At 41.3% G+C, this 25,590-nt stretch overlaps 1 protein-coding gene across 1 annotated transcript; it reads right to left on the bottom strand.

Moving 5' to 3' along the window:
- Positions 1-876: 876 nt before the first annotated feature.
- Egfrap (EGFR adaptor protein) lies at positions 877-21,534 on the bottom strand. Its single transcript, XM_036816094.3, has 6 exons — positions 21,133-21,534; positions 6,452-6,646; positions 6,021-6,369; positions 2,552-2,840; positions 2,135-2,415; positions 877-1,819 (listed from the first exon to the last, which is right to left on the bottom strand). Exons 2-6 carry the CDS (start codon positions 6,589-6,591, stop codon positions 1,598-1,600), a joined length of 1,281 nt encoding a protein of 426 aa, XP_036671989.3. The 5' UTR covers positions 6,592-6,646; positions 21,133-21,534; the 3' UTR covers positions 877-1,597.
- Positions 21,535-25,590: the final 4,056 nt, after the last annotated feature.

The raw sequence follows: 25,590 nt of genomic DNA, 5'->3' as shown, positions 1-25,590 counted from the left end.
AAAATTTGGACCCTCTTTTAAAGGTACAATTTTAATGCAGAACATTAGAGAATTCAACCACAAACTCAATGAGGTATCACACTTCAAAATCGGGGTCCAATTACTCAAGTTATGGAATCTAGAAGTGCAGTTTTGGGTCCCCTTCTGGAAACCATTGGAAAATCGAAAAAATCAGACATGAAATTGGGCTAAAATTTGGACCATCTTTTAAAGGTACAATTTTAATGCAGAACATTAGAGAATTCAACCACAAACTCATAGAGGTATCACACTTCAAAATCGGGGTCCAATTACTCAAGTTATGGAATCTAGAAGTGCAGTTTTGGGTCCCCTTCTGGAAACCATTGGAAATTCGGAAAAATCAGACATGAAATTGGGCTAAAATTTGGACCATCTTTTAAAGGTACAATTTTAATGCAGAACATTAGAGAATCCAACCACAAACTCATAGAGGTATCACACTTCAAAATTGGGGTCCAGTTACTCAAGTTATGGAATCTAGAACTGCAGTTTTGGACACCCATTCTGAAACCTAATGGAAATACGGAAAAATCTAACATGAAAATGTGTTAAAATTTGGACCCTCGTTTAAAAGAAGGATTTTAATGTAGAGTATAAGATAATTCAACCATAAATTCATAGAGGTATCCCACGTAAAAATCGGGATTTAATAACTCAAGTTATGGAGTCTAGAAGTGCAGTTTGGGGCACCCATATTGGAAACCATTGGAAATACGGAAAAATCGGACATGAAAAGGATTCTCGGAAGATCATGGCGAGGCTCGTTGGAAGACCCTTTGCGGGGCTCATTGCGTTAGAAATATTATATTTTTACATTTTCATTAAAGTAAGACAAAAGCAAAGAAATTTTGAAAGTATTTTCCATTTATTTTATTACACAAAATACATAGAGTTACAGTATAATTGATTATTTATTTAGTTCATCTACACTATCTAGCTAGTTGTCTGCATTAATGGTACATCAAATGGACCGCAAAAAGAATACATTGTACCCATCCCGCAGCAGCACTCCAAATCCCGGCAGCCCCACCTTGATTTCCCCGCCCAAAAATTAACATTTAATCCGACTGCCCCATTCAGATGTCTGTCTGATGCACCTGCCACTCAGCAAAAACCATACAAAACAAATAAAAATGTTAAAAACGCGAAAAATAATAATCACTTGATGTCTGTTTGCGTATACATATTGCATGTTTTTTCCACTTTTTTAATCAGTTTCGCAAAAATGATTTGAGCGTATTCCATATATTTGTGTATGCACACGGCCCATTGCAACCACAGCCACCACCATCGTAGCCGCCCACGTAGCTGATTTTATTATAAATTTTAATAAAAATTTGTGCACTTTTTGTAGCACCTGGCGGCCGGACAGGTCCTACAGATGGCCCAACGCCGGGCAGAATACACATGGACATGGACCCTATTTATCGGTAGCCACGTCAACCGTCGTCAGCACAGCCAATTACGCAAATTAAACAGATTGTTATCCTGTCTCGACCCGGACAATGCGACAAGCCGGGCAGCTTAATTCAATCAACGTGACATAATTACTTAATTAATTAAGTGCGCCCAGCGGTCACACATTCAAATCGGCCATCATTTTGCGAAAGTCATTCAGCGAGCCGTACATCTCGAAGTCCGCTCCTCCGTTCCCGCTACCGCCCCCGTAGGCGGCCTGTGACCGCTGCGATCGGGTGTTAGGGGGGCGTGGCAGGGTCAGCGGCACGGGCAGAAGCTCTGGCATGACCGAGTGGTGAGTGATGAGCGCCTTCAGGGAGCTGAACTCCTTCGTGAAACCCTGAAATGGAAAGCAAATTAAATAGGGATATAGTAATCACTGATCAGATGGATTTTTATTTAATCATCATTAAACTGAAATAAAATAATATTCCCTAGATATTATATAGACCTATTGTATTAGACAGACCTATTTTCTGGTTATATGTTTAACAAAAACGAGGTTATAGTTTTAATCTTAAAGTGTTTTTTGAATCACAGCTTTGTTTTTAGGCCCTGTTAACATTTTCCAATCTTCTCAATAAACTGATTAATGAATCGAGTAATATTAAACATTTTTATTAAGTAATATAAATAATATAATATTATTATTCACCTTAATCTTGTACCCCCTTTGCGTCCTCAGGATCAGATAGTGTGCAACCCTTGGCGATGGGGGCGGCACTCGAAGGGACAGGGCGAAACAGCCGGGCTTAGTGCTGCTCTGGCGCACCAGAAACGCACCTGGATTCTGTCGGGATAGGACCTCCAGCGAGATTTCCCGGGGAATACCGGCCTGGAACCAGGCGGCCCCCTTCAGCTCCTGCTGTTCCGAAAGGCTGAGATTATCCAGGCGCAGGGAACCGTGGGCAGAAAACAATTTCGGACTGGAGTTGGCTGTACAAAAATTAATATTACATTTATAATTATGATGTTTAAGAATACCAATATGAGTGAAATTTCATTATAACATTAACAATTTCTCATCCAAACCAAATTTAAAATGTTGCTAATTAAGAAATGAAGCACCTACCACTGCAAGTCTCCCTTAGATACTTCTTGTTGCTGGCGGGCAGCTCCACCTGCAATCGCTGGGTGGCACTCTCCAAAGCGGAGAGTGATTGGCGGCAGGAGTCGCCGAACTTGCTGGCCACGTACTTGTCCGGCTCACAGATGGCCTCGTTCACATAGCCGTCGGAGATGGTCTGAGTGGACCCGCACCCGGAACCGGAGGTCAGGGAGGAGCCGCAGGTGCTGTGCACCAGGGGACGACTGTCCTCGGTGCCACGCAAGAGGCCGATACCCATGGTCAGGCGCTTCACCTGCGAACGGATTGCAATGCACAGAGAGAAATAGCAAGGCGGTTTAGTCAGGGAAATAATTTTAAAATTTAAATAATCTAAAACTCTTATTTTATTAAGCTTATAGTTATGTTTAATTGTGATAATTTATAACTTCTTTTAAACTAAGTAATGCCTCCCTCATCGAATTTTCGAGATATTCAGTTTTATAGAAATGTTGTAATAGCTAATTGTGAGGACTAGCCTATCAATTATCTTTCAGTGAGGCAACTGCTAGTCGTACTATACATTTTGCATGTTGCATGTTCTCTGCCAATTTGGCAAAGTTTTTGCATTGCTATAATGGCGAATTCGGGACTACTGTTGTCCGACCAGAATCGGGGGCAGGTGTGCATTCGTTCAGGGATTTGTGGCCCCTCCCCCAATGGCACATCTCCATCTCACCTCCCCATAAAATCCAACAAACATCAAACACACTTTAGCTCTCACAGTCAGAACCACAACAACGTACATACCTCCCACTTGGTGTTTTACCACTTTTAAACCAACCCATCCCCCTCCTCAAAAACAACCGAGATTGATGTGTAAAATTTTTGGTTACCAATAAAATGTTAAACAGTGTTTGCCACGCCCCCTTTGGGCCACACTACGCCCACCCGCCAGCCGCTGGCTTTTGCGGCAAATTACTTTGAAATGAGTTGGAGCCTGAATGGAAAGTTTCCGATGTTGGCTGATACTGCCTTTGGGTTTGGTCCTCCTTTTTGCAGCTTTAAATTGTTTCCCATTGCGTTGCGTAATTAGCAGCCTAAACGTAAATTGGACTTGGTTATTTCCTCGTAATTTGCGATAATTATGTTGATTTTATGGAGATGAAAGGCGATTTACTTGGCCGGCATTGAGGATTTCTGCGTCGATTCAGGCTGTCGTTCTTTTTTTTTCAATTGCAGCTAATTAAATTGGCACATTGGCGGCACTTGGCTGTCGTTAAGTATGCAATCAGAGCATCGTGCCAACCTAATGCCCCCATTATGCTAATGGCATCGGAAGGGAGCCCAGACCCAGAACACCCCACGCATTATGCAATGCAGCCCGAAGGACCAGAACTTCCAACTGCCAGACAAATCCGGGCTATAAAGAATGCAGCAAGGGAGTGGTTGGGTGGTAAGGGAATTTTCCAAGGTATTTTTCCCAGACAATGGCACAATAGACGTGTCTAAGCCGCATTCACAGCATCAGTTCTCCTTCTGCCATTTGATTTTCTCGCATTTTCCTTGCCTTGTTATCTGTGGAAAACTTTTCACGTTGCCTACTTTCGTGCGGCGCCGAGGAAAAGTTGGCCCATTGTCCTTTTGGCAAGGATTCCATTCCCTAGGCCTAAAAACACGTGACAACGGCAACTGGCTGTCGGATGCATTTGGCGCTGTTGCTGCGATTTATGTGTCATAAAGTCAGTAAGTTAACGGCATTTGCCTGCCATCCGCCAGGACTCCCCTTTTCCATTTTCCATTTACCAACTTCAAACTGCACTACAGGAAAATGTGAAGCATTTAACGCGCTGCCATAAAATTGTTTAAGTAGGAAGAAGTTATAAATGGTAATGGGGATTTGGTTTGAGTTGCTGCCAACAGAAGAATGTAATTAGTTTGTGAAGCTAACTGTGTTTCACTTAAGGATTATAGACTGCAATCAAGTTCCAGTTAATTTAAATGCCAAAGTTCAGAAGTTAACTGATGTGGTACCTATTTGTACACGATACTTAATGGTATATTAGGAAGAATTTAGAATTATGTTAGATGTGAAGTTGTCTTTGATTAAATAGAAGCTATTTTTTTGCCTTACTTAGGTTTACATTGGTTTTCTAAAACAAAAAGTGTACGTATATTTCCATTTTCAGATCTTTTATTAAAGAGAATTGTGGTTTTTAGAGCTCTATCTTTTGACAAAAGTTTTTGATATAATTTCTTTATAAGGACATAAAAGATTGGTGATTTTTTTTATTTTTTTAATATTCTAGGATATTTTTCTCAGTGTCCTTCCATTTTTGTTCCATTTTAGTTGTGTGCACTACACCTTTGCTAGTGGCGCGTGCCAAAGTGCCGTAACTCGAAAATTTGCATTTGTGCAAATTAATTTAATGAACTCTTTTTCGGCTGCAGGTTTAGTGGCAAAAACACTTTCCCAGTGGAGTACGTACTCCAGATACAATTGCTTCTGAGTTCGATTCAAGCAGCGTAATTTTAGCCGAGTGCTTTAAGCTGAGTCAAGCTGAAAATTTAAAATACAAAATGGCAAAAGACCCCCTGCGTTAGGCAACATCAAGTGCATTACTGAATTACACTTAATCCCCAGCCAAAAGATTTCCACTCATTTTTTGCAATTTCCTCATTTCTCGAATTTTGTTGATATTGTCTCGATTTGAAGTTTTCCTTTTCTGCCGCTGGTTGGCATTTCTTTGGCATTAAGTGCATTCCAGCCCGATGCTCCAATAGGTAATGCCTTTTGGATCCCCCCTTGTTTCCTGGCAAATCATCAGCGTAAGCAGATTTATGCTCTGTGTAAAGTAATTTGCAAGCAATGAGAAATAGGCTACAAAGGAAGCTGGCAAAGGCAAAAAATGATTGCTCCCTCGACTGCCTCAGCTTCATCCGCTTTTTTCTGCAATACCTTGGCTAATAGTTAATATTAACCAGCAGAATTGGTAAAGTAGGGAGAGGGGAAAAGGAGCTTACCATAAAAAGAATTACAGATATATACACTAAAGCTTATGCTGTGATAACGAATAAGGTCCTTATTAAAAATATTGATACCTGTGCGTAGTTTTAAATAACATTTAAGTAACTTATCATTTGGAACCGATTTTCAAAAATTATCAAGTATCAGAAAGTATTCGTAAGCTTTTGTTTTTTATAAAATCACAATTAATTTAATTATATTTTTATAAAAACAATCTTTAACCATTAAAAGTTCATGGGAAGTCGGTTGTTTGAAAATGTTTTTACATATAATTCCACGTTTAATTTCTTTTTCACTTTATTTAAGCCCTCTCACTATGAACCTCTTCAATTTTCTATTAAACGAAATAAAAAATAAATATTATATCCGCACATATCCGCACATATAATGGCTACCCTTCTGAAAGCTTGTTTATATATACTCAAGAAAGGGGTCCCTTTTTTTACAGTGAACCCTCGCGGGACTTACCAGCGGCGGCTTATCCACCAAACGACGGCAATTATTCATTTCAGTGGGCGAATTATCCTCCTCGGAGCTGGGCGAGCGCAGATGGTGCGGATGCGGATGTGGGTGGGAGCTGGAGCTGGAGTGCGGATGTGGATGCTCCTGCCCAGACAGCTCCTGGACATCGTGGTGGCTGTGCAGTAGATGCAACTGCTCCACCGGCCGACGCTGGAGGTGCGAATGCGGATGCGAGTGGCTATGCGGATGTGGCTGCTGGCGGGGCTGTGGCTGCGGATGCGGATGCGTCGGCGGATGATGATGATGGAAATAATGCTGCGGCGATGTCGTTGTCACTGCTCCAACAGCTGCTTCACTGCGGTTAACAAATGAGCCCAAGGATTACGGAGAAGGAAACTTGGAGTTGGAGATTAGGGGAGTCTTTTCTTTGTGCTCACCTGGCTGGCGAATCCTCAGCTGTCTCAATCAGCGTGGTCTCAGCTGTTTGGGATGAGGACGAGGAGGCAGATGAGGAGGATATAAACGTGGCCGTACTGTGCTGTGGTTCCAGGCGTAGGCGTATATCCTGCATGGTCATTAATAATGGGTTTGTCTTCTATAAGGTTTTCCAATTCCTGGAATTTTCAATGCATCTGCAACAAATGGAATTAAAGGAGAAGTTTGAGCCCACTTTAATATTACGTAAAGTTCCATTTTTAGCATATGAAATTTGCAGATTTTCGAACCACCTCAGATTTTGGATTAAAAAAAAAGATGTATTCGTTTTTTTATGTACTGCTTATATTCTGCGTAAGGCTACCAAACTGTAAAGAGCTTGTTAAAAGTTGCAGCAACCCTTTTGAAAAAACCAGCAAACTTTTTCCAAGAACCCCCTCTTAAGGGCAAGAACTTCGGTCACTTCTGGACTCTATGCTAATGGCATCGTTGATGATTTCTTGACTTATTCTTCCAGTGCAACATTTTTCGCCTCGAGCAAAAAGTTTTGGCTTTAAGCTGCTGCCACTTTCGAAAGGCTTTAAGCCTTTCTGACTGCAAACTTTGTGCCCACAACTTGCTGCTTATTGAATCTCTCAGCATATAAAACTATATATGCTTGTTTGGGTGCCTGTGGCCTGTGCCGATAGTTCTTGAGGGAAACTTTTAATGCGATTTTAAGCCTTTTGCTATTAGTTTGCAAATTGTTTTAAGATTTTCAGCATATTAATTTTTAAAGCTCTTTCGGCAGTGGTTTTTCCGGTTTCCACTGGAGTGCCTGATAATTGAAACCGAATGTGGGTTAAGGTTGAATCGGAGCAAAGGAAGAAGAATGGACCAAAGGAGGCCTTAACTTTGCCCCGAAGGTCTCGTCTTGCATCAGTTTTTATTATTCTCCAGCCTGTGCTGCACCACTTTACCCACTTTTAAACAATGAACAATGGCGATTGTGCAACAAAGGAGCTGGCAACACCAAAGGGGATGCAAAAAAAGGGTGGAAAATCACTGGGTGGTGGTGTAAGAAAAGATGCAGCTGGAGGCGAAGATGTCGACAGTTGTTGAGATGTTCTTGGATGCTCTGTGATGCTGCTCTGCATTTAACAAGCATACGCCATGCTGGCCGGGCATTAATTTGGCCAAGGATGAGGAGTCGCAAATGTGCTGACATTTGCCGGCACCTCGAGCAGAGTTTTGCAAAGTGTCAAATGACAACAAGAACTGCAACTCGGATTCCCTTTGGATGGGGGAGAAAGTGAGTGAGGATTGTGTCGCACATGTTAATTTGACTTGTCATACAGCAAACGCATCCACATGTTGTAGCTACAAGGATAATAAGCTACAAATATCTGCAAACTGCAGAGTGACAACATTTTGCATAGCACACTCTTGTGCGTCTTTCAACGGGGAAGTTACTTACTCCGTTGCGAAGAAGACAAAAATACAGACTAAGTTCTGTGTTTTTGGCTTTGTCTCGATTCAAGTTAAAGTTTTGCTCAATAAATTTCACCAAAAAGTTGGGATTTTATTGCTGTTTGTTAGTGGTAAGCAAGGGGTTTTTTATCCATTCAAGAAAACTGGAACTGCATAGAGCATTCCTGAAAAAAACAACTTCAGGGGAAGTTTATTCTAGTTGCTCTTTTTGGGAAAAGCTACCAAAGTTAAAGTTAAACTGCTTGGAAGTTTTATTTACAAATAGATAAGGCGTTGTACCTTAAGGTATCCATTTAAAACCATTTTTAAAAGAGTTCGATTTCTATAAAAAGACCCCTGAGGGATTTTTATCTACTTGGCAATCATCTGGTAAACATTTGGACACCTTTTGGTTGCAGTTTTGGCATCTCTTATTGCCAAGTTGTTTTCATATCCCCAATCTTTTCAATATACTTCGCTTCACTCTGTTATTCTTTCGCTCTCTGGGAATTGAAATTTACTTTTATGGCACCTGTCCCTGTGTCTGCCGCCATATGACAACCTTCATATCCACATCCTCTGTGCGCTCCATAAGTTCCTATGTACTCCGGACTGTGTTAGTCCGCTTCCGCTCACATCTCGCACATTTCGCTTGTTAGTTTATTGAAATTGATATTATGGTTATATGCCACTTCCCACCATTATTTCTTCCTCCCGTCTGTCTGTCGCTCCGCTTGTATCTATTTTCATGGAGATTTTGCTGCAGAATTCATTGTTAAATCGTTCGGAATAGTTTTTTTGTTCCCCCTTGGCTTCCTGCAGACAAAGTTTGATTGTCATATGAAGTGTTGGTGTCTCATGTCTGCCGCTTGGGCTGTTTCTCCATCCTCAGTTTCCCATTTGGCTTGTTCATATTTTTCGGTACAGAACCCAATCCCTTTGGCAAATTGCACTCCAGAGCCAAACAGCGGAGTCGGTTCTTTATGGACCCCGTTTGACAAAGTCTTTAAAGCGCTTACGTCAATCAATGGCCTGCAATGGCAACATGCAACTAAAACGGATGTGGTTGCCGCAACAATCGCAATAACAATAACCCACGAATGTCAACAGTCTTTGAACCCGGCGAAAACACAGTCGCAGATACATTTGCAGATACAGATACAGTCGCGGAAACAATAACCTGGGTGGTCTTTTGGGCCGACATGTGAATTGTGGTAATGGAATACTCGGCTAACAACTCTAAAGAGCGAGAAATAACGGTACTGCCGCTTATACAACCTCAAATGTTGTAGGTGCGCCCAGTGCACAGGAGGCTACAATATTTAAAAGACTCTTAACGATGGCAGTAGGAAAATCTGCCAAGGGGATTTGAAGTTTAAGATACTCTTACATTAATCTATAAGGATTAGCTTACTTATTTAAATAATGGGTAGTTCGCCACTTGATGAATGTAGTTCTTCTACCATATAAATTAAACCTTATGCAAAAGTAAACACCCAACTTCCGCTCCTAGATGAAATTTACATATACCCCCTTCAGATAGAGTATTAAATCGGCAGTTTAAAGAGCAGGAAGCCGAGGAAAGAGGGGCTGCGGTACATGGCATACCAGGCACGACAAACACTAAGCACGGCCCCACGTTGGGCGCCACATCCTATCACAAAATTTATGTAGCCATCAAAGCCAGCGGAGTTGGGCCTTCCAAATTGGCAAAGATACCAAAGATGCGGCTGAGGATGTGAGAGCGTGTGGCGGCCACGAATGCAGTTCAATTATGAATTATGCCAACAATTTCGCCTGACATGTTTGCCATTTTGCCATCGTCGTCGTTGTCCACGTAGCTGAGCCACTAATTAAATGCAGCTCTGTGGGGTCGATTTGTTGTGCTAATGCGACTCGCGTAATTACACAAGCCGCAGCGATGGCGACAACGGCGGCAACATTCCAAGACGAGCGTTGCGTGTGTCAATAGAACAGTGAGAAATGCTTTGTAGCCGCTTAAAGGAAGGGAGGACTTATCTGATGCACTGGAACTTATATTGAGATTTTTCAATTTGATGGTTAATTTAAAGATATAAGCGGGGCTAGAGGAAACTTCGAGATGATACTTGAGGCGATGTAATACTTCTTCCAATCCTAAGATACTTTAGTTGACTTAAGATCATACAGATCATATTTTATACCATATGTTTAAAAGCAAGTAAGTAAAAAAGGAAGTACTTTAATAGTTGTCTAACTTTTTAACAATGTACAATTTTTTGTTCATTTGTTTTTTTCTGAGTGTTTAGAGGCCTGAGGAGCTTGGTGTCCCGGCAGCGGGCTCCTTGGCGTCGTGTCTCTGTCCGCATTTGGCATGTGCAACAGCAACATCAGCGGCAACACCAACAGCAACAAAAAGCACAACAACAACAATGGGTTCTTTGTTTTGTTGTGCCAGCTCCTTGTAGCCAATGCCATTGTTGTTGTTGCCGCAATTGTACATTGACACCTCCTGGCTGCCGATGTTGTTGTTGCTGCTACTTTTGGACTGAATTCAGTCTTCTTTTTATACCCTAACTAAGGCTAGTTGGGAACAGTTAAGTCTTAGGAACGTTAACAACTATTTAACAAATATTAATATTTTTAGTGTGGGGATTGTGAATTGATTATTATAATGGCTATTTAATGTGATTTATATAATACCATTAGATGATAAAATGAAAATGATATAACATAAATAACAGACACATGTACTGGAACCAGAATTATTGGTATTTCATAGCCATAGAAATTTAAAAGAGTATGAGTTTTGAAAGGGTATTAGAGCTATGTACATCCCAAAACGATCCGCTTTTTGCCGTATTTTTTTGTTTGCTCTGTCATGGCGACGTACATAAAATTTATGTCGCCTAAAGTGCAACTCTGACAATGTGAGCTTGTAATTTGTTGTTTTTGTTTTTGCCGTACTTGTGGTTGTCAGCACTTGGCCATGGCTATTTAATGATTGTGTCGTGCAAATACCAAAAAGCCACGGGAGAAAAACCATCCTCCGCTCAAAGTCCGACTTCAATTCCGATTCCGACTCATGGGAGCCCAAGGAAACTGAATCCCGCCGAATAAGACAAAGTCAGCTGTTCAACAAGTGAAAGGAGGTGGGGCGGGTGAAAGGCGAAAGAGGGCGTGGCAACGTCATGCAAATGCCACATGCAATCATAAATGCATATCGAGAAATGCTTTGAACGCCGCCATGGGGCGACTGTAATAATTTATACAAATGTCTGCGGCATTTGACTCGGCACTTGTCACCTTTGGGTTTCCCAACCTTTGACTCCTCCGCACTCCCTGAACTATATGTACCTACATATATAGAGAGAGAGAGAGAGACTGAAAGATAGTTATAACTCCCCCCAGGTGACAGTTCAATAAAAGTTATGCCAGTCTGATGACACAGTTTGCCACAGACTATGTAACCTGAGTTGGGCGGAGGAAAGGTGATGCATTTTCCAGAGAGATTGAAAAACTTTTACCTCGTTGACTGTGAAAATGAAATATGTTTGGCTGCATTTCGGGATTCTTTGTTCTCCTTCCGGAGTGCCTACGTAAAGTTAAGTAGAGCTGTATCAATAGGTGGCCGGGGGGAAAAGGTTCCACAGATGACTTTTTAAATTGTTCTGGGTATTTGCAGAACTACTTTTGAGCTTTACAAAAATGGTAGTCATTGTATTTCCCTTGTTTTAAAAACCTGTGCTTGTAGACCAAGAAGATATTACTAGGACCAGAACATAACTGATTTAATTGATTATTACGGTCCCAAACCTTTTGTTTTTTGTTGATTTTAGTGAGCAGTAATCTTCCTGTTCGGGATATCTTTCTGTATTCAATTATTATATTTTTGGTGTGTTCTTAAAACCCCTTACTCTCCCTTCTGGACTCAGATAGTCTGGAATTATGTTATCTGAACCCCAAACATGACTTGCAGCCCCGACAAAGTGTGGCAATAATTTCCAGACGAGTCGAAAAACCAAAATGCCAGGGGCAGGCTCAAGGCACGCCTGCATTCCATTAATTAACAATTAGTGCCGTCAAGAGGGGGTCTTCCCTGGATCCCTGGATTCTTTTTTACCATTTTTTTTTGGAATGCCGCGTCGCTTTCCGGTGAGATGGAATTGGGTCCCGGGAAAGAACAGGATACGGTAGCCGGTGCTCAGTGCACACAATCAGTTGATAATGATGCGGCAACGCCTTCTGCAATTTGGACCGTTAAGACGGGGCGAAAAGAGTTAAGAGCTAAGAGAGCTGAGAGCTAAGAGGGATATAACCAAGATCCCGGCTAATGTCAAAGATGACAGCCCAGATGATGACGGGTACCAGGATGGGAATGAAAATGACGACGACGACTGATGACTTGTGTAATAAGTGGAAAGAATCTTGTCGAGAAACAATAACTCGTTGTTGCCTGGCTTGAACTTGAACTTCAGTGGTTGCTGCTGGCTGCTGGCTGGTTGCTAGTTGCATGTTGCATGTTGCCGCAAACACAGCTTAATGATGGTTTTCATTCCGGTCTACCATTTTTTTTCCTTCTTTCAGCTCGGCTAGATCGCTACGACTGACTGCTCTCGACTCTGAGCGCCTGTTAACTTGGCCATGAAACATTCGCAGCCCGGCCAGAAATTTCACAACCGGCATTGGAAAATTGCCGGCAGACGTTACAAGGGGGTAAAAAGTGAGTTCACCTCGCCGCTCTACGTGTTTTTCTTGTTTTCTTTTCTTCAGGTTTTTTTTTTTGTTTTTTTTGGTTGCATCTACGCGATCTCTTCGGCTGGATTCTCTAAGCCCCCTCTTAAGACCCTCCTTATTCTACAAAGAAAACTCGTTTTCCTCGCCATATTTGTGCGTGGCGGCGTCTTAACCGCAAATCCTTTTAGATATGAATTGAATTCATATATTATTTATGATCTGTTTATTTTTATTGTGCATGCCAGATGAACATCATAATGATGATTGGCTGCCAGGATAGCCAGGGGCTGAGGGGAAGGGGGGTTGGAGAATTCCATGCCTGTCGCTCAGCCTGTCAGAAATGAGAAAACTTCTAATTGGAATTGCTAATCAAGTCGGGCAATTTTCGGTCGATTGCGCCTGGTACTATATCTTTTCATTCTCGCTGCGCATATTGCCTGGCCGGATTGATCGCACTTAAGTGGGTTAAGTGGAAGCAAATTTCAGGATCACTGATTCGGTATCCAAAGGAAATTTCATATTGAATAAGACATACTAAAGGAGAGAGGATGTGATTAGGATCTTGATGGTATATAGGTAAATTAGTAGTATTCCTCATCTAATATTTAACTTGTCAAACTCTCTTTATTAAAAAAGGTAGTAGGAACATAACTCTTCCATTCAAATATATTTTTCTTATACTGGTATTTGTTTTTCCTCCTGAACTATTATTACGTAAATGACGAAAATAACTTTATGAGGTGCTTTACATAAGCATGACAACATGTGAGTAAGGAACTCAGATATTTAAAGCTGAACATAGATTCATTAAAAATTTTGATAGATGGAAATATTTCGGTAATGAGTTAAACACGAAAAAACCCATAAATCAGTTTTTCAGCATCTTAAAAATTTCCTTTTTTTCCCCAACATCTGTAGTTGTAAAATGTTTGCCGAATAAACTTTAACCCAGAGTTTCCCTGTTTAATATTCCGTCAGTCTGGCAACCAAGCTGGCTTTTTATGACCCTGCAGTTCGTACAACACCCCCACACATCCCGCCCTCGAGATGTTCTTCCCACTTTTGGGCTCTATTCTTGGCGGACAATATCCAGTTTAAACCGAGACGAGTCCACGGCCAACGGCGCCCCACACGACGATTCGCAAAGTAAATCGTTGGCAGCAAAGTTTTGTGCCTTGATTGCCTCACCTGCCCCATCCGCCCCACCTGCCCCACCTGCCCCACCTTGGGATCCGCGACCCTCTGCTAACTTGGCCTGTCAGCCTGTTGCCAGCAGAACATGGCCTTAATAGTCGGCCATGTATATATGGCTCATACTCGTCGCCGGGTTGGTTATTACAATTATTATTGTTGTTGACATGCCGCTCGACGCTGACAGCGGGCAATTTAGCGGCGCTCCAAAGGGGCTGGGGGGAAATTCTGAATGGAAAAGTCTTCGTGGAAAATGGGAAATGCTAGTCCCCAAAGTGGCGTCCGAAAATTGTTCAAAGCAATTGGACCGCCAAGTGATGGGAAAATGGATCCCTAAGAGGTTCAATCGATTGGATCTCTTCGAAACGGCGGCAAATACTTCAGTTGCACTTGAAAGTTAAGAGCTTTTCCGGCTCAATTTTCCACGCAGCGTGAAATGCCACTTTTCAGTGACAGCTTGAGGTGTTTAACCCAAGCTGGTAAAAAAAAAGTGTAAAGAGTAAAGTTTTTTATCGCGCCAGAGAAATAAACCAAAGCGTGGAATGCAATTAAAATGCAACTACCCAAGCGGATTATGGCAAACATATATGCACATATATTCAGATCCTGCCAAGTACTTAGCCCAGAAAAGGGATAAAAAGCAAAAGCGGAAGCTTCGGGATAAAAAAATGCTTAAAAAGGGGAAAACGTTAAACAGTTTAGCAGCAGTGCTTTCCCGTGCTCTGCTTTAATGATAATGAAGATTATGCCACACGTGATGGGGATTGGAGAAGGGGTACGAGTTTTCTGGATGCATATGATGTGTTGGGAGTGGAGTTGCATGATGATAATGTTGCTGCTGGCGCTATAATGAAATTGTTTCTGAAGCGTCGGTTTGGAAAAGTGCAAGGCTGCAGCAGCAGAAGCCCATGTAAAAAGGCAGTAGCTTCTGCTCCTCTGCAGCATCTAATGCGTGTGTGTTGGCTTATGGTTCCCAGTGTGTGTTAGCCCCTCTTCAAGTGGCCCTTAACGGGAACCGCTTTGCTTTGCATGCTGGAGAGGAAATTTCGTAAAATACCCTAAAGAAAAGTTGCTGCATATTCAGAAAAATTAGAGGCTTCATAAATTCCTAGAGTCTACTGTTTATCCCTTATACTTTATCATTTAAGTTATTTATCATATCATATATCATAGTGAAGAATTTCTAATTTCTTAAATTAATAAAGCTTCTTGAGAAGTTTTAACCATTTTTATCAGGTTCTGTTAAGATTTCAAAGGTAAAATGTAAATTTTAGACTATCTACATTCTATCAAATTAAGCTATTAATCCATCTATGAATATTAACCTAATCATTATATTTTACAATTTACAATTATTAGATAGTCTTTATCTGGTTGGAAAAGCAAGTCACATGAAGAATATAATACAATGTGTTGATCGCATAAAGAATATACAACATAAAGAATATAATACAATGTGTTGATCGCCTAATTACTATATAGAATGGTTAGTTTTATAAAAGAAGGGAGCCTTAAGGTAAATATATCTATACTAAACATAGTCAGGCTTTTAATCGCTTTTCTGATGATAATGATTATAGAAATAATTATGAAAAATTTATTAACCCCAAAAAAGAGTATGTTATGTGTCGATATAGGGAACTTGGGAATTTCCTGCTCGTTTTTGCTGCCTTGCTTCTTCTTTTTTGCCCACTCGCTCAAGGAACTACAGAAATGATGTAAACAAATTTCAAGGAAAACAATTTGGATAATTACATTATTTTGATGAGGAGTTACAGTTATTACGTCGGTGGCCATGAGGTTCGGAATGGGATGATGCCGGTGATGAGCTGCGAGATGCGCTGTGTGGTCGCCATCGACTGGCGATGGGATAATTGCAGGATTGCTGAATGGCTGAATTGCTCGGCATGCAAATGAGCCCGGGTACTTAACCCTGATTCGGGACCAATCATAAAACACATTTGCTTTAATTATATATAGGATGGGGATCGGAATCTCCTCGTCTTTGGCTTAAAGCTGAACCGAAATGCATTTTGGGCCGGCTTACATTTATAGCTTATAGCCTGGCAATAACCGCAGGCTGCTGCCAGCAACAAAGTGGCATTTTCATTACGGAAACCGAAACCGAAGCGCTTCCACTTGGCCAACTTACACCTGACCAGCAGCAGGTTGCCAGCCTGGCCTCGATTCAATTGCAGCTTCAATTTATTCAATTATTATTATAAGCCATGGCCTGCCACGCCCGTCCATCCAGTGGTTCGGTTGCAAAACGCCTCCGGCCAATGGCCAGGCAATTGAAATTGATTTGCCGAAAATGCTCAGTGAAAATTGCCGGGTTGAGGCCGAAACAATTTCCCAGCATTTACATAATTTTCCTTTTGTTGCAACAGCGGGCTACGAAAACTGAAAACTGAAATTGTTAACTCTGGTTCTGGGCTGGCATCTGCGGTTTTTCCTCCCGGGCTCGTTACGCTTGTGATTTTTCCAATGAATATCGTTAGCATTTCATTAAGAGGCGGCGATATTGCGGTTACCCCGCTGCCAGGCCCTCCTAATCGTAAATATTTCGTGTAAATATTTATACATTTGTCGGACTTCTCGTTCTCGGGGGCAAACGAAACGCATAAACATGTCGATAAAGAATCCCCCGAGCAGGTTCTGTCTTCCGTTGAATTTGGGGAACCGAAGGGTGAGGATTGGGGATCTGAGGGAGACGGGAATCTGGAAATCTGGGGATCACGATTGCCTGCAGTTGGTATCTTGCCGGTTTTGATGTTGCTCCTGATTTTGATGAACTCTTGGCATCCGCTGGATATTCGTTTCCATTTCGCCTTTGTTCCAAGCAATCCGGCTACCCAGCTGCGGTCCCGACTTTGATTGTCTTTTAATTAAACGACAGGCGAACAATAAAAAATGCTCCAAACTGGTTTCATTAATTTTCATAGCCCTCTCCCCCGGTGCAGTGTAATTTAGGTTCCCACTGCGCTATATCTTCTACCTGTCCGCCGGTCGGTTGTTATTTGCTTTATGGCTGTCAAATTTGCTGCTTATCGGTCGCTTTATCTAGATCTCTACCTGTCGTCATCGCTCTGTCAATAGCCACGAGTTTATTGGAGACTGGAGTTGCAGTTCCTCGGCTTATCTTATTAGAGCAAACGAAAATGCAATCCACTAAATACTAGGAAAAACCTTTAATTGGATGCAGGCCGTCTGATAAAGTTACTTTCGAGTGGGCAAGCAGCAGCTGATAAACTTGGAATTTACTTAGCTGCGAGTTTCGTTAGTTAAAAGTTTACAGTTTTCGAAGGTTGCAGTCACGCTTTGATGGTTCACTCGAGTTTTAAAGAGGGTATTTTAAAGGGGAATTCAGGGAAGTACTTTACATTTTGGAGGGGAATAATTTGGACCTTTTTATGGGTGCTTGGGCTAAAGAGAGTTTTATAGAAAATGCTACATAAGTATTGGTATTTCAATAAGTTTTGGAATATTTGTTTCTAGCATACCTTACCAAAAATATGTACTCAGAAAAAAATCCAAGGCTATTGTTCTTCTTAAAGGACCTTTACGGATGATTTGGGATTTCAGAACGATTTATTCTTGATTCAAGAACGCGCAGCATATTTATTCCTAAAACAAGACCAAAAACTACTATCCGAATCAGGTATAAATAGCGCTTAAGTTAAAGATACGCTTTTTTCTGAGTGCATATTTAAATATTTGTGTTTTTTTCCCTTCTTTTGCTTAACTACCTATCCTAAATTATTCTTCTGTTTGAGGTACTTGATTGCCAGCCGTTGGCTCGGCATTCCTGCCCACCTCTGTTTAATTTGTTGAAAATTAAAGTCACGCCGTTGATATAATTCCACTCCATTATGTGACAAGACAACTCGGCGATCCGAGTTCTTTTTTTCCACCTCCATCGTTGGTATTTGCGAGATTTGTTGTTGCTGCAGTCGTTTACCTTAATTCGCCTGTCCAAATTGCTATTTATATGCATCGCCCTCGCTTTTAATTTGCAGCGCAAATCACGAGCAGCCCCGCCAGCCACCGATCCTTCAGTATACTATATAAATATATATATATATAGAGGAGGGTATGGCTGTAGGTTCACCTACTCCTCCTGCAATCGAAAAACAAAATCAACAGGTGGCGCGCATATTTCAACATGCGGCTGCCAAGCGAACCGAGCGAAATATCAATAAAAATGCCATTTGTTGCGATTGTGCACGGAACCGAGTCTGCGGAGACTGGGGAGCTGGATCTTGGGGCCCAAGAGTCTTTCGGTCTGAGAACCTCTGGCAGTCAGCCACACATAGATAATTTCCCCCAGCAGCCTGGGCTTTTGATGATATTTCTGCTCGGTGTGTCTCTTTTTTTGGCTCCGCTTAATTTATTGGCCACACTTTGCCGCCGCTGCTGATTCTGCTGCTCCTGCTGCATTTAAACGACAAGTGTTGCAAATAAAAAGGAAAAATTAAAGCGGTGCAAATTAGTGGTGGAGGGAGAGGTAGAGAAAAGCGGAGGTAAACGATGGAAAACCAAAGGCGACGTCAACACCAGAGGGCCCGAGCAAAAACGTGTTTGCAGCTAAAAACTATTAAAAAAGCGCCTAGATTGCAGTTGTTCTGTTGGCGGTGCGGTGGTTGGTGGTGCACTAATAAAAATAATATACTATAATATATAATCTCCCATTTGAATCGTCTACTCTTTGAATCAGTTGAAAAGTGTGCTTTCAGTAAAAAAAATTTCAAGAACGAATTCTTCTTGAAATAATTCAAGAACCAATTTTTCGTGAAATTAGAAAAATTTAATTTATTTTTTTAAAGCAAGAAAGAAATCACTATTAAAACAAAAAATTTAATTTCTTCAAGCTAAGATTAAAACTTATTCGCCCTTGGCAAAAATTCAAGAAATATTTTTCTTGATTTTGAGAAAACATTTAGATTTTTTTTATGAGTGTGCGCTGGTGCAGTGCAAGTGACTTGGTCGCGGTGGCTTAATAAAAGCAGCCAGGTTTAGGGTTAACATCCCAGCGCCAAAGGCCAAAAGTGCTGGCCAATGCAAACAAACAAACAAAAAGCGTTGCTGCTGCTGCTCGAGCACGCCAGCAACATGTGTAGTTGCTGCAAAAAGTCCAAAATGAAGACATGAGCCAGAGCCAAAGAGCCGGAACAGCAACAGTAACAGCAATGTCGACCTTCTTTTGTGAGGCCCAGCTGCATAATTGCTATGGCAACAGCTAACGAGTTGGGGTTGCAAGTTGCTCGTTGCTAGTTGCTGGTTGCTAGTTGCTGGTTGCCGGGGGACAAGTGGAGACCTCTCTCAGCTGACAGTTGAGAAATTAGAACGGTTTTTGTCTTCCAAATCACATGCACGTGTTGCTCTAGTCAACCCGAGAGTTGCTGTCGTCGTTGCATCCGCATCCTCGAATGATTGGCGGCTGTTGCAGGTTGCAGGTGCGTGCTGCAGATGCTGCTGCTGTTGCTGCCGCCTCTGCCGATGTTGCTGTTGTCTAGGTCAGGCTACAGCCAAAGCCCATTTGGGGCGAGCTTAATCAACGTTGTAATTTTGGTTTATTTTCTACCCTTACGAGGGGTAACAACCTTTTATAAAAGGTTTTAAAAGGACCGAAAACGTAATAATAAAATTCAATTACCAAAGCTAATTTCAAAGTATTTTAGAAAAAAAGAACATTTATATAGTGGCCTTTTAAAACAATAAACTTTTTTGGATTTTAAAAAATGTTTAAATTATTCAAGTTAATCCCTATAAAAATATTTTTTTAACTCTGGTGTTTTCTTTGCTAAAAAATTCTTAATCAGTCATTACTTTTATGGTTTCCATTTTCTTTCTAGTAAGCATTTCTAACCAGACACTTTCTAGATCCATAATCTCAGCAATTTCATGATTTCCCCACAAGTGTATCTCAAAGTTCGTCCCTGTTCAATTCTATGTTTCTTTAGACCGAACATCCTTCTTCCCCGACTAAATGATTTTAATGTCTGTTTGTTTGCGCAAATCTTCATCTTTGTTGCTGTTCTTTGTGTTGCTGTTGCAGCTTGTTGTTGCTGTTGTCATGTTTTGTCTCAAAGTTAAGGTTTCCCCCCATGAGTTGCATATTCGATTACCGACCGACACAATTCCGACACGGGCCTCCTCATCCTCATTGAGGGTTTGTTTAAGCAATCTGCGTAGGTGGACATTGCTGGTGTTGCCTGTGTTGCTGTTGCTGTTGCGATGTTGCTGGTGGGTTCGTTTGTTGCCGTACGTGATTGCGAGTTGTTGCCGTTGATTATTGCCTCTCGCGGCACGCATATAAATCTCGGTGTTTAAATCTCGAGTTAAACTTGTAAATTAAAACCTTAATGAGTCTATGGAGTGGGTCTGTGTTTAATGGCACGCTGTGCAAACATGGCCAGGATGCGGCCAAAGGAGCAGGGGTGTGATTTATGCCGTTCCCAAGTATTTTAAGGCACACACCTGGTTCTATGGGTTTCCTAGAGTTTGGCGAAACTCACCCACAGTCTCGAGAAATAGCGTGTTTATTTCCTTTGCGATCGCCAGCAATTAGTTGGCCCACAATCACATGCTAGCCACTCCACTCGCAAAGAAATCCCACAACCGATGGCTTTATGTTGATTACTCTGGCTAATTAATGCCCAGTGAATATTCTCACGCTTCTCAGGGCAAAGGAAAGAACATGGAAAAGCGACAACCGCAGAACTTGTTCTCCTTCAGCCTCAGCTGACCAACAAAGTGTAACAATCTCCGGCTTCCTCAATTTAATTTGCATATTTATGCCTGCCCACGAACTTGATTAATTTTGAACAGCTAACTTGTACGCTTAGATTGAGATGATTGCATAATTATTTAATTATCTTAAAAATAATACCTTTCAGGCAAGTAAGTGACTTAAATCGGAACTAGAAAGGTGGACTTTCATGAAGTAGGATTTTCAGTTTAATTCCCATTACATATACAATGAACAGAAATTAAACTATCTGGAGTTCTACCTGTAAGAAGAAACTCTGCTCAAAAACAAAGAACAAAACTAATAAAACATTAACGAACAAATAACATTTCCTTTAGGAAAACAAAGTTAGATTAATACGGAGAGTATTGCGTATCATTTAAAGAAAGAATGCAATAAACTATAATGTCTTTATAACCATAACGGATAGAAAACCCAGTAATTTCACAATGAAGCAATAATACGCTCTTATAAAATATCCGATTCGTTTATTCTGATTCAGCAGATTAAAAATAAAGTTGGAAACAGAAAAATAATGGGTATTTTTTTTAAATGGTTGCATAATTACCTAATTACCTTATAAGTAATACTGCTCAGGCTAACATCCCGCTCCTTGTGTGTATAAAGCAACAGGTGTGCAGTTCACTTCCAAAGGTCACTGATATAAATCAATTAATTTACGTATATATTGGGGCACACACACAAATGTTGCTGGTTTCTTTGATTATTTATTTTTTTCGTCAACACTTGTTTCGCAATGGCTTAAATTATGCACACACACTTTTCAACTGTTACGAAATGGGCTGCAACTTTAATCCGCCTGGCAACCTGTCTCTTTGTATTTGCAATTTTCAACCGAAACTGGCAACACACGACGAATGTTGCTGCTGTAGGCGCGATATTGCTGCGATGTTGCTGCTGCTCCTCCGACGACGACGTTCGCTTCCGCTGAGTCAACGCAAACGACTAAAAAAGGCCACATAAATTTTGATGCACATTCAATAGGCCAGGCCAGGCATTCAGCTGGCAGCAGCAGCAGCAACAGACACACCAGCAACACTAGCAACACCAGCGACAGCAGCAACAGCGACGCCGGCAGCAGCAACCAGTTTCCTTCCATTCCACACGGACATTGTTTGTGGATCGCAAGTGAGTTCCAACTGGGTTCGACTTTCCAGCTTCCACATTTGGACTTGCCAGCGGTTTGTTATCTTTTATGATAAGACTAAGAACCACTTTTTACGGCCCTAAGCATAATAATTTTTAATGCCCACTTCTGGGAGCCGCCTGTAATTGATAATTTCCACTATTTTTTTCAAATTCGTATGGCTGGTCGACTAATTAATTGATGGCTTTGATTGCTTCTTGGCAAACATCTTATTGCCACGCCATTCCGTGTTTGCGGTAAAGTTGCACTTAAAGCGGGCCAAGATGAGTTTGAATTACTAACTGATGGTTAGTAATTGGGTACTCAAATGAAGAGGTGGGTATTAGCAAGAGATTTCTGGTGCTAAAGAGGATGCTCTTGAACTTTGAAGTTTTTTCTTCAATCGGTAGGACGTTTTTATTGAGCGATTAAACAGGACGATTTTAAAGTCTTAATTTAATATGTACTTAAAAGGAAATAAAGTTTCTTTTGCTTTTTTCCCGAGATAAGAAAAATCACTGTAGTAAAAGTTCCGGCTTTTAACTGTTAACTAAAGTGGCAACTTTGTCTCTTGCCACCCACCACGCCCCCCATTTTCGCCCTTTAGCCCATTGACGCGGCAAAAAATTAATTAAAAATGCATTAAAAATGTTTTCCTCTCGCATTTCCCACTCGGAAACTCCCCTTTTCTTCTGTTTCTCGAACTCAGCCCCATTGCCGTTAAAATGCCAATCGCAGCTAGCAAAAGACGCATACAGCAAATACTCGGGAAGAGCAACAGCAGCAACAACAGTGAATACCGCGAATACAAACGGAGATGGCAGCAAATCTTTTCTCCACTTTTGCACAACTCCAAAGTATTTACAAGCTTCAGTTGGCAGTCGCATCTAAAAATGTTTGGCATTTGCCAACACGCACCAATGAATAAGTGAGTTGAGGGGGGTTTTTAAAAGGGGAAAAACGGTGGAAAATCCGCGGAAAAGAGGTGAGGTAAGTGAAAATGTTTGGATTTCAAACGAGCTCATTTCTAGCGTGCGTTGCTGCATTTCGCAAATAATTTGCAAAGCGGTGGGTGGAGATGGGGCTTCTAAAAGGGGGCTCAGAGGAGTGGGGACCTTGCCACAGGGATTGGCAGGAAGTGCTGGGCGGTTTTGGAAAATGCTCCTCCCGCTGTTAGATGAACTCTAGGGACCAAGCAAGCGGAACGATCCGATCCGGAGAACGCCACAGACGGCGTGACTTGGATGAGTTATCGTCGCGACCACGTGAGTCTTCCGTATGGGCACTAAATATTCGAGCACTGAGAGAAACTTCTAGAAATCCTAATTTGAATCTCTAAAAAAGGGCAGAGATATAATATATATAATAAGATATAATATAGTAATAATATAATATATAAGAAATTGGTTATACGGCATAGGACAGTGAGAATATAGTTTTAGAACATAGTTTTTTTAAAAGGTCTGAAAATATATAAATATATATTAAATATTTCGTTTTAATTGTAATCTTCTTATAAGGTAGTGTCTAGATACAAAATTTGAATTGGATCTATTTATAACTTAATTTTGAAACCAATTTATCAGATCAAATGGTTTTATAAACTTGTCAAATTGTTTTATAAACTTGTTCCAAGAGTTATAGGAAAATGAAAGCTTTATAGTATCATTTAACTTAAATGCAAATGTACACAACATTTTAACTTGCACAAATGAAAAACCAATGAAGATATAATATCTGCATATCAGTGTATACCATGTATATTATGCAGAACGGAACTTCCTTGAATTGAAATAAATGTTTATTTGAAGAACACCCAATTAATTCAGGAATTTTGGCGGTATATTTTCCCCGTGTACATGTGTGAGTGCGAATGAGTGTGGCTGCGAGTGTGTGCGTGTGGGTGTTTGCCGATGTTGCCTGCTGTGTAAACAAAAGGCGGCCATAAAACTGCAACAGTTCTCATAATTTATGACAAGCGGAAAAAAGTGAGTTGACTGATAAGCAACTGGACATGTTGGCACTTTAACGAGTGCAAACGGGGTTTTCTTTATTTAGAAGGAGGGGGGATTTGAATTGTGGTTCTTCCTAAGTCAGCAGCAACCACATCTTCAGAAGAACTCACGAGCAGCAGCCGAACCCGAATACGAAGCTCGGTTCTAGGTGCTGATGTTGCTGCTGGTGATGTTGCTGCTGTTGCTATTGCTGTTGCTGCTGCTGCTGCCACGCGGTTTAGCGCGCCACAAGTCGCCAGTTGCTACTGTTGCTGCTGCTGCTGTGCGCCGCATCACTTGGCAGCGTGTTTTTTGTCGTCGCGTCGACGTCAGCAGCAATTGCTGCTGCTGGGCGACACCAGCAACATGTCGCTGGTCTAGCTGCAATTCCAGATGAAGTTCTGTGTGTGTTGCCAAGATGTGGTTTTTGGCTCTAGGGAAAAGGGGGCGGCCAGGTGTGGAGGAGGTGGCGAACCAGTTGTTGGGGGAGAAGGTTAACAATGAGAGGGAAATAAGGGTCTAGAACTAGTTCGATCTGAAAAATAGCTATTTCGGTGTATACTTTAAGGTTATGAAAAGTAATAATGTTAAATTAGTTAGGAAAAACTAGGTCTAAATTCTATCAATTCAGAAAGAGAGAGAGAGAGAGAGAGATGGAGAAATCAACAACTTTTCCAACATTTCGGGTTATAAAAAATCTAAACTTGCTATTATAAAAGCTAGAAATAGCCCATGTGCGGTAATATGTGGGGTAGATCCCCATAGATCCTCGGCTGTATGTATGTTGTTTAAAATGTTGGATTTCTACTCAAAAATTTTGTTTACACCCCCACAACCAAGTTTATATATTGATCGTACCTTTAGAAGGTACTGTAGTAATACTATATTACATTTTTGCATTTATTTATCATGTTTTTTAGAGAAAAGAACAACAAACCTTTGGTAGATTAATTTACAAATATATGTTTTTATCCCCAATTCTTTTTTTTTGAGCATAAATTTGTTTGCCTTTTCTTACCAAATAGTTGTAGTTCATTTCCATCACAGCTTTCAAGAATGTGGGCTTCAAGCTAAACTGTTAATTATCCAAAAATGCTAATGATCGCTCGTTTTTTGTGTGGATTCTACTGCTAATGAAGTTCCCCCGCAGTTACCATTTCCCCGCCACGAGTGCAATTTGACGTGTGCTTATAGACAAACTGAGATCTGGCAATGACAGCTGATTTATGGTGCTCAGTTCGCGGCGAGACTCCAGTTTTGAGGTTTGTGCCCGGCAATTTGCATGTGTAATTGCCTCGCTTGGCTTACATCTTGCCCAGCTTCAATCCCCCAGAGTCCAATCCCATGGCTCGTTTTCCGCTTTCCGTTTTCCCATCCAAGACCCATTTCAATTCCCATTCCCAATCCCAATCCCATACCAATTCCAGTTCCAATCGCACTGTCATTAGTTGGCGTAGTTTTTGACAGCTGAGAGTGGCCCTGGTGGTGCTGGTGGTTCATTTATGACATTCGCTGGCTAATTGCCGGCACTGCATAGCTGCAAACGTTTCATACGCCCCGTGGGCGGGGCTCGTGCACTTTAAAAACGCATTAAACAGCGTCAACAAATGTGGCAAGCAAAGGGTTAAGCCGGGGGGAGGGGGGAAAACGAGAACAGCCCAAAAGTGGCACTTGCAACATGTTTGGGGCGTGCCCAAATTATGCATCAAAAGATGTCTGGAGAACGGGAAACGATTAATGGACACTGCGAAGAGCTTGAAAAATGTGAAATTTCAATTAATCAGTTGCAGAGGGAGCGAAAAAAGAAGGGAAGGAATTTATAAAGACTTCTAAAAGCACAGAATTCCAAATAGGGTCAAGTTGATCTTAGAGATCATCTTTCTAGTCTAAGTA

Source organism: Drosophila suzukii, chromosome 3, assembly GCF_043229965.1.
Source record: "Drosophila suzukii chromosome 3, CBGP_Dsuzu_IsoJpt1.0, whole genome shotgun sequence".
NCBI lineage: Eukaryota > Metazoa > Arthropoda > Insecta > Diptera > Drosophilidae > Drosophila > Drosophila suzukii.
Note: the sequence above shows the minus strand (reverse complement) of the source record. Positions and strands in the feature narration are given on the sequence as shown.

What these genes read in the sequence shown, in the direction of transcription:
- Egfrap (XM_036816094.3), bottom strand. Translation starts at nt 6,591, where the DNA reads ATGACCATGCAGGATATACGCCTACGCCTGGAACCACAGCACAGTACG. An exon ending in TCTAAGGGAGACTTGCAGTG is followed by an intron (nt 2,416 to 2,551) that starts GTAGGTGCTTCA and finishes ATTTTTGTACAG; the next exon opens with CCAACTCCAGTCCGAAATTG. An exon ending in AAAGGGGGTACAAGATTAAG is followed by an intron (nt 1,820 to 2,134) that starts GTGAATAATAAT and finishes TTTCCATTTCAG; the next exon opens with GGTTTCACGAAGGAGTTCAG.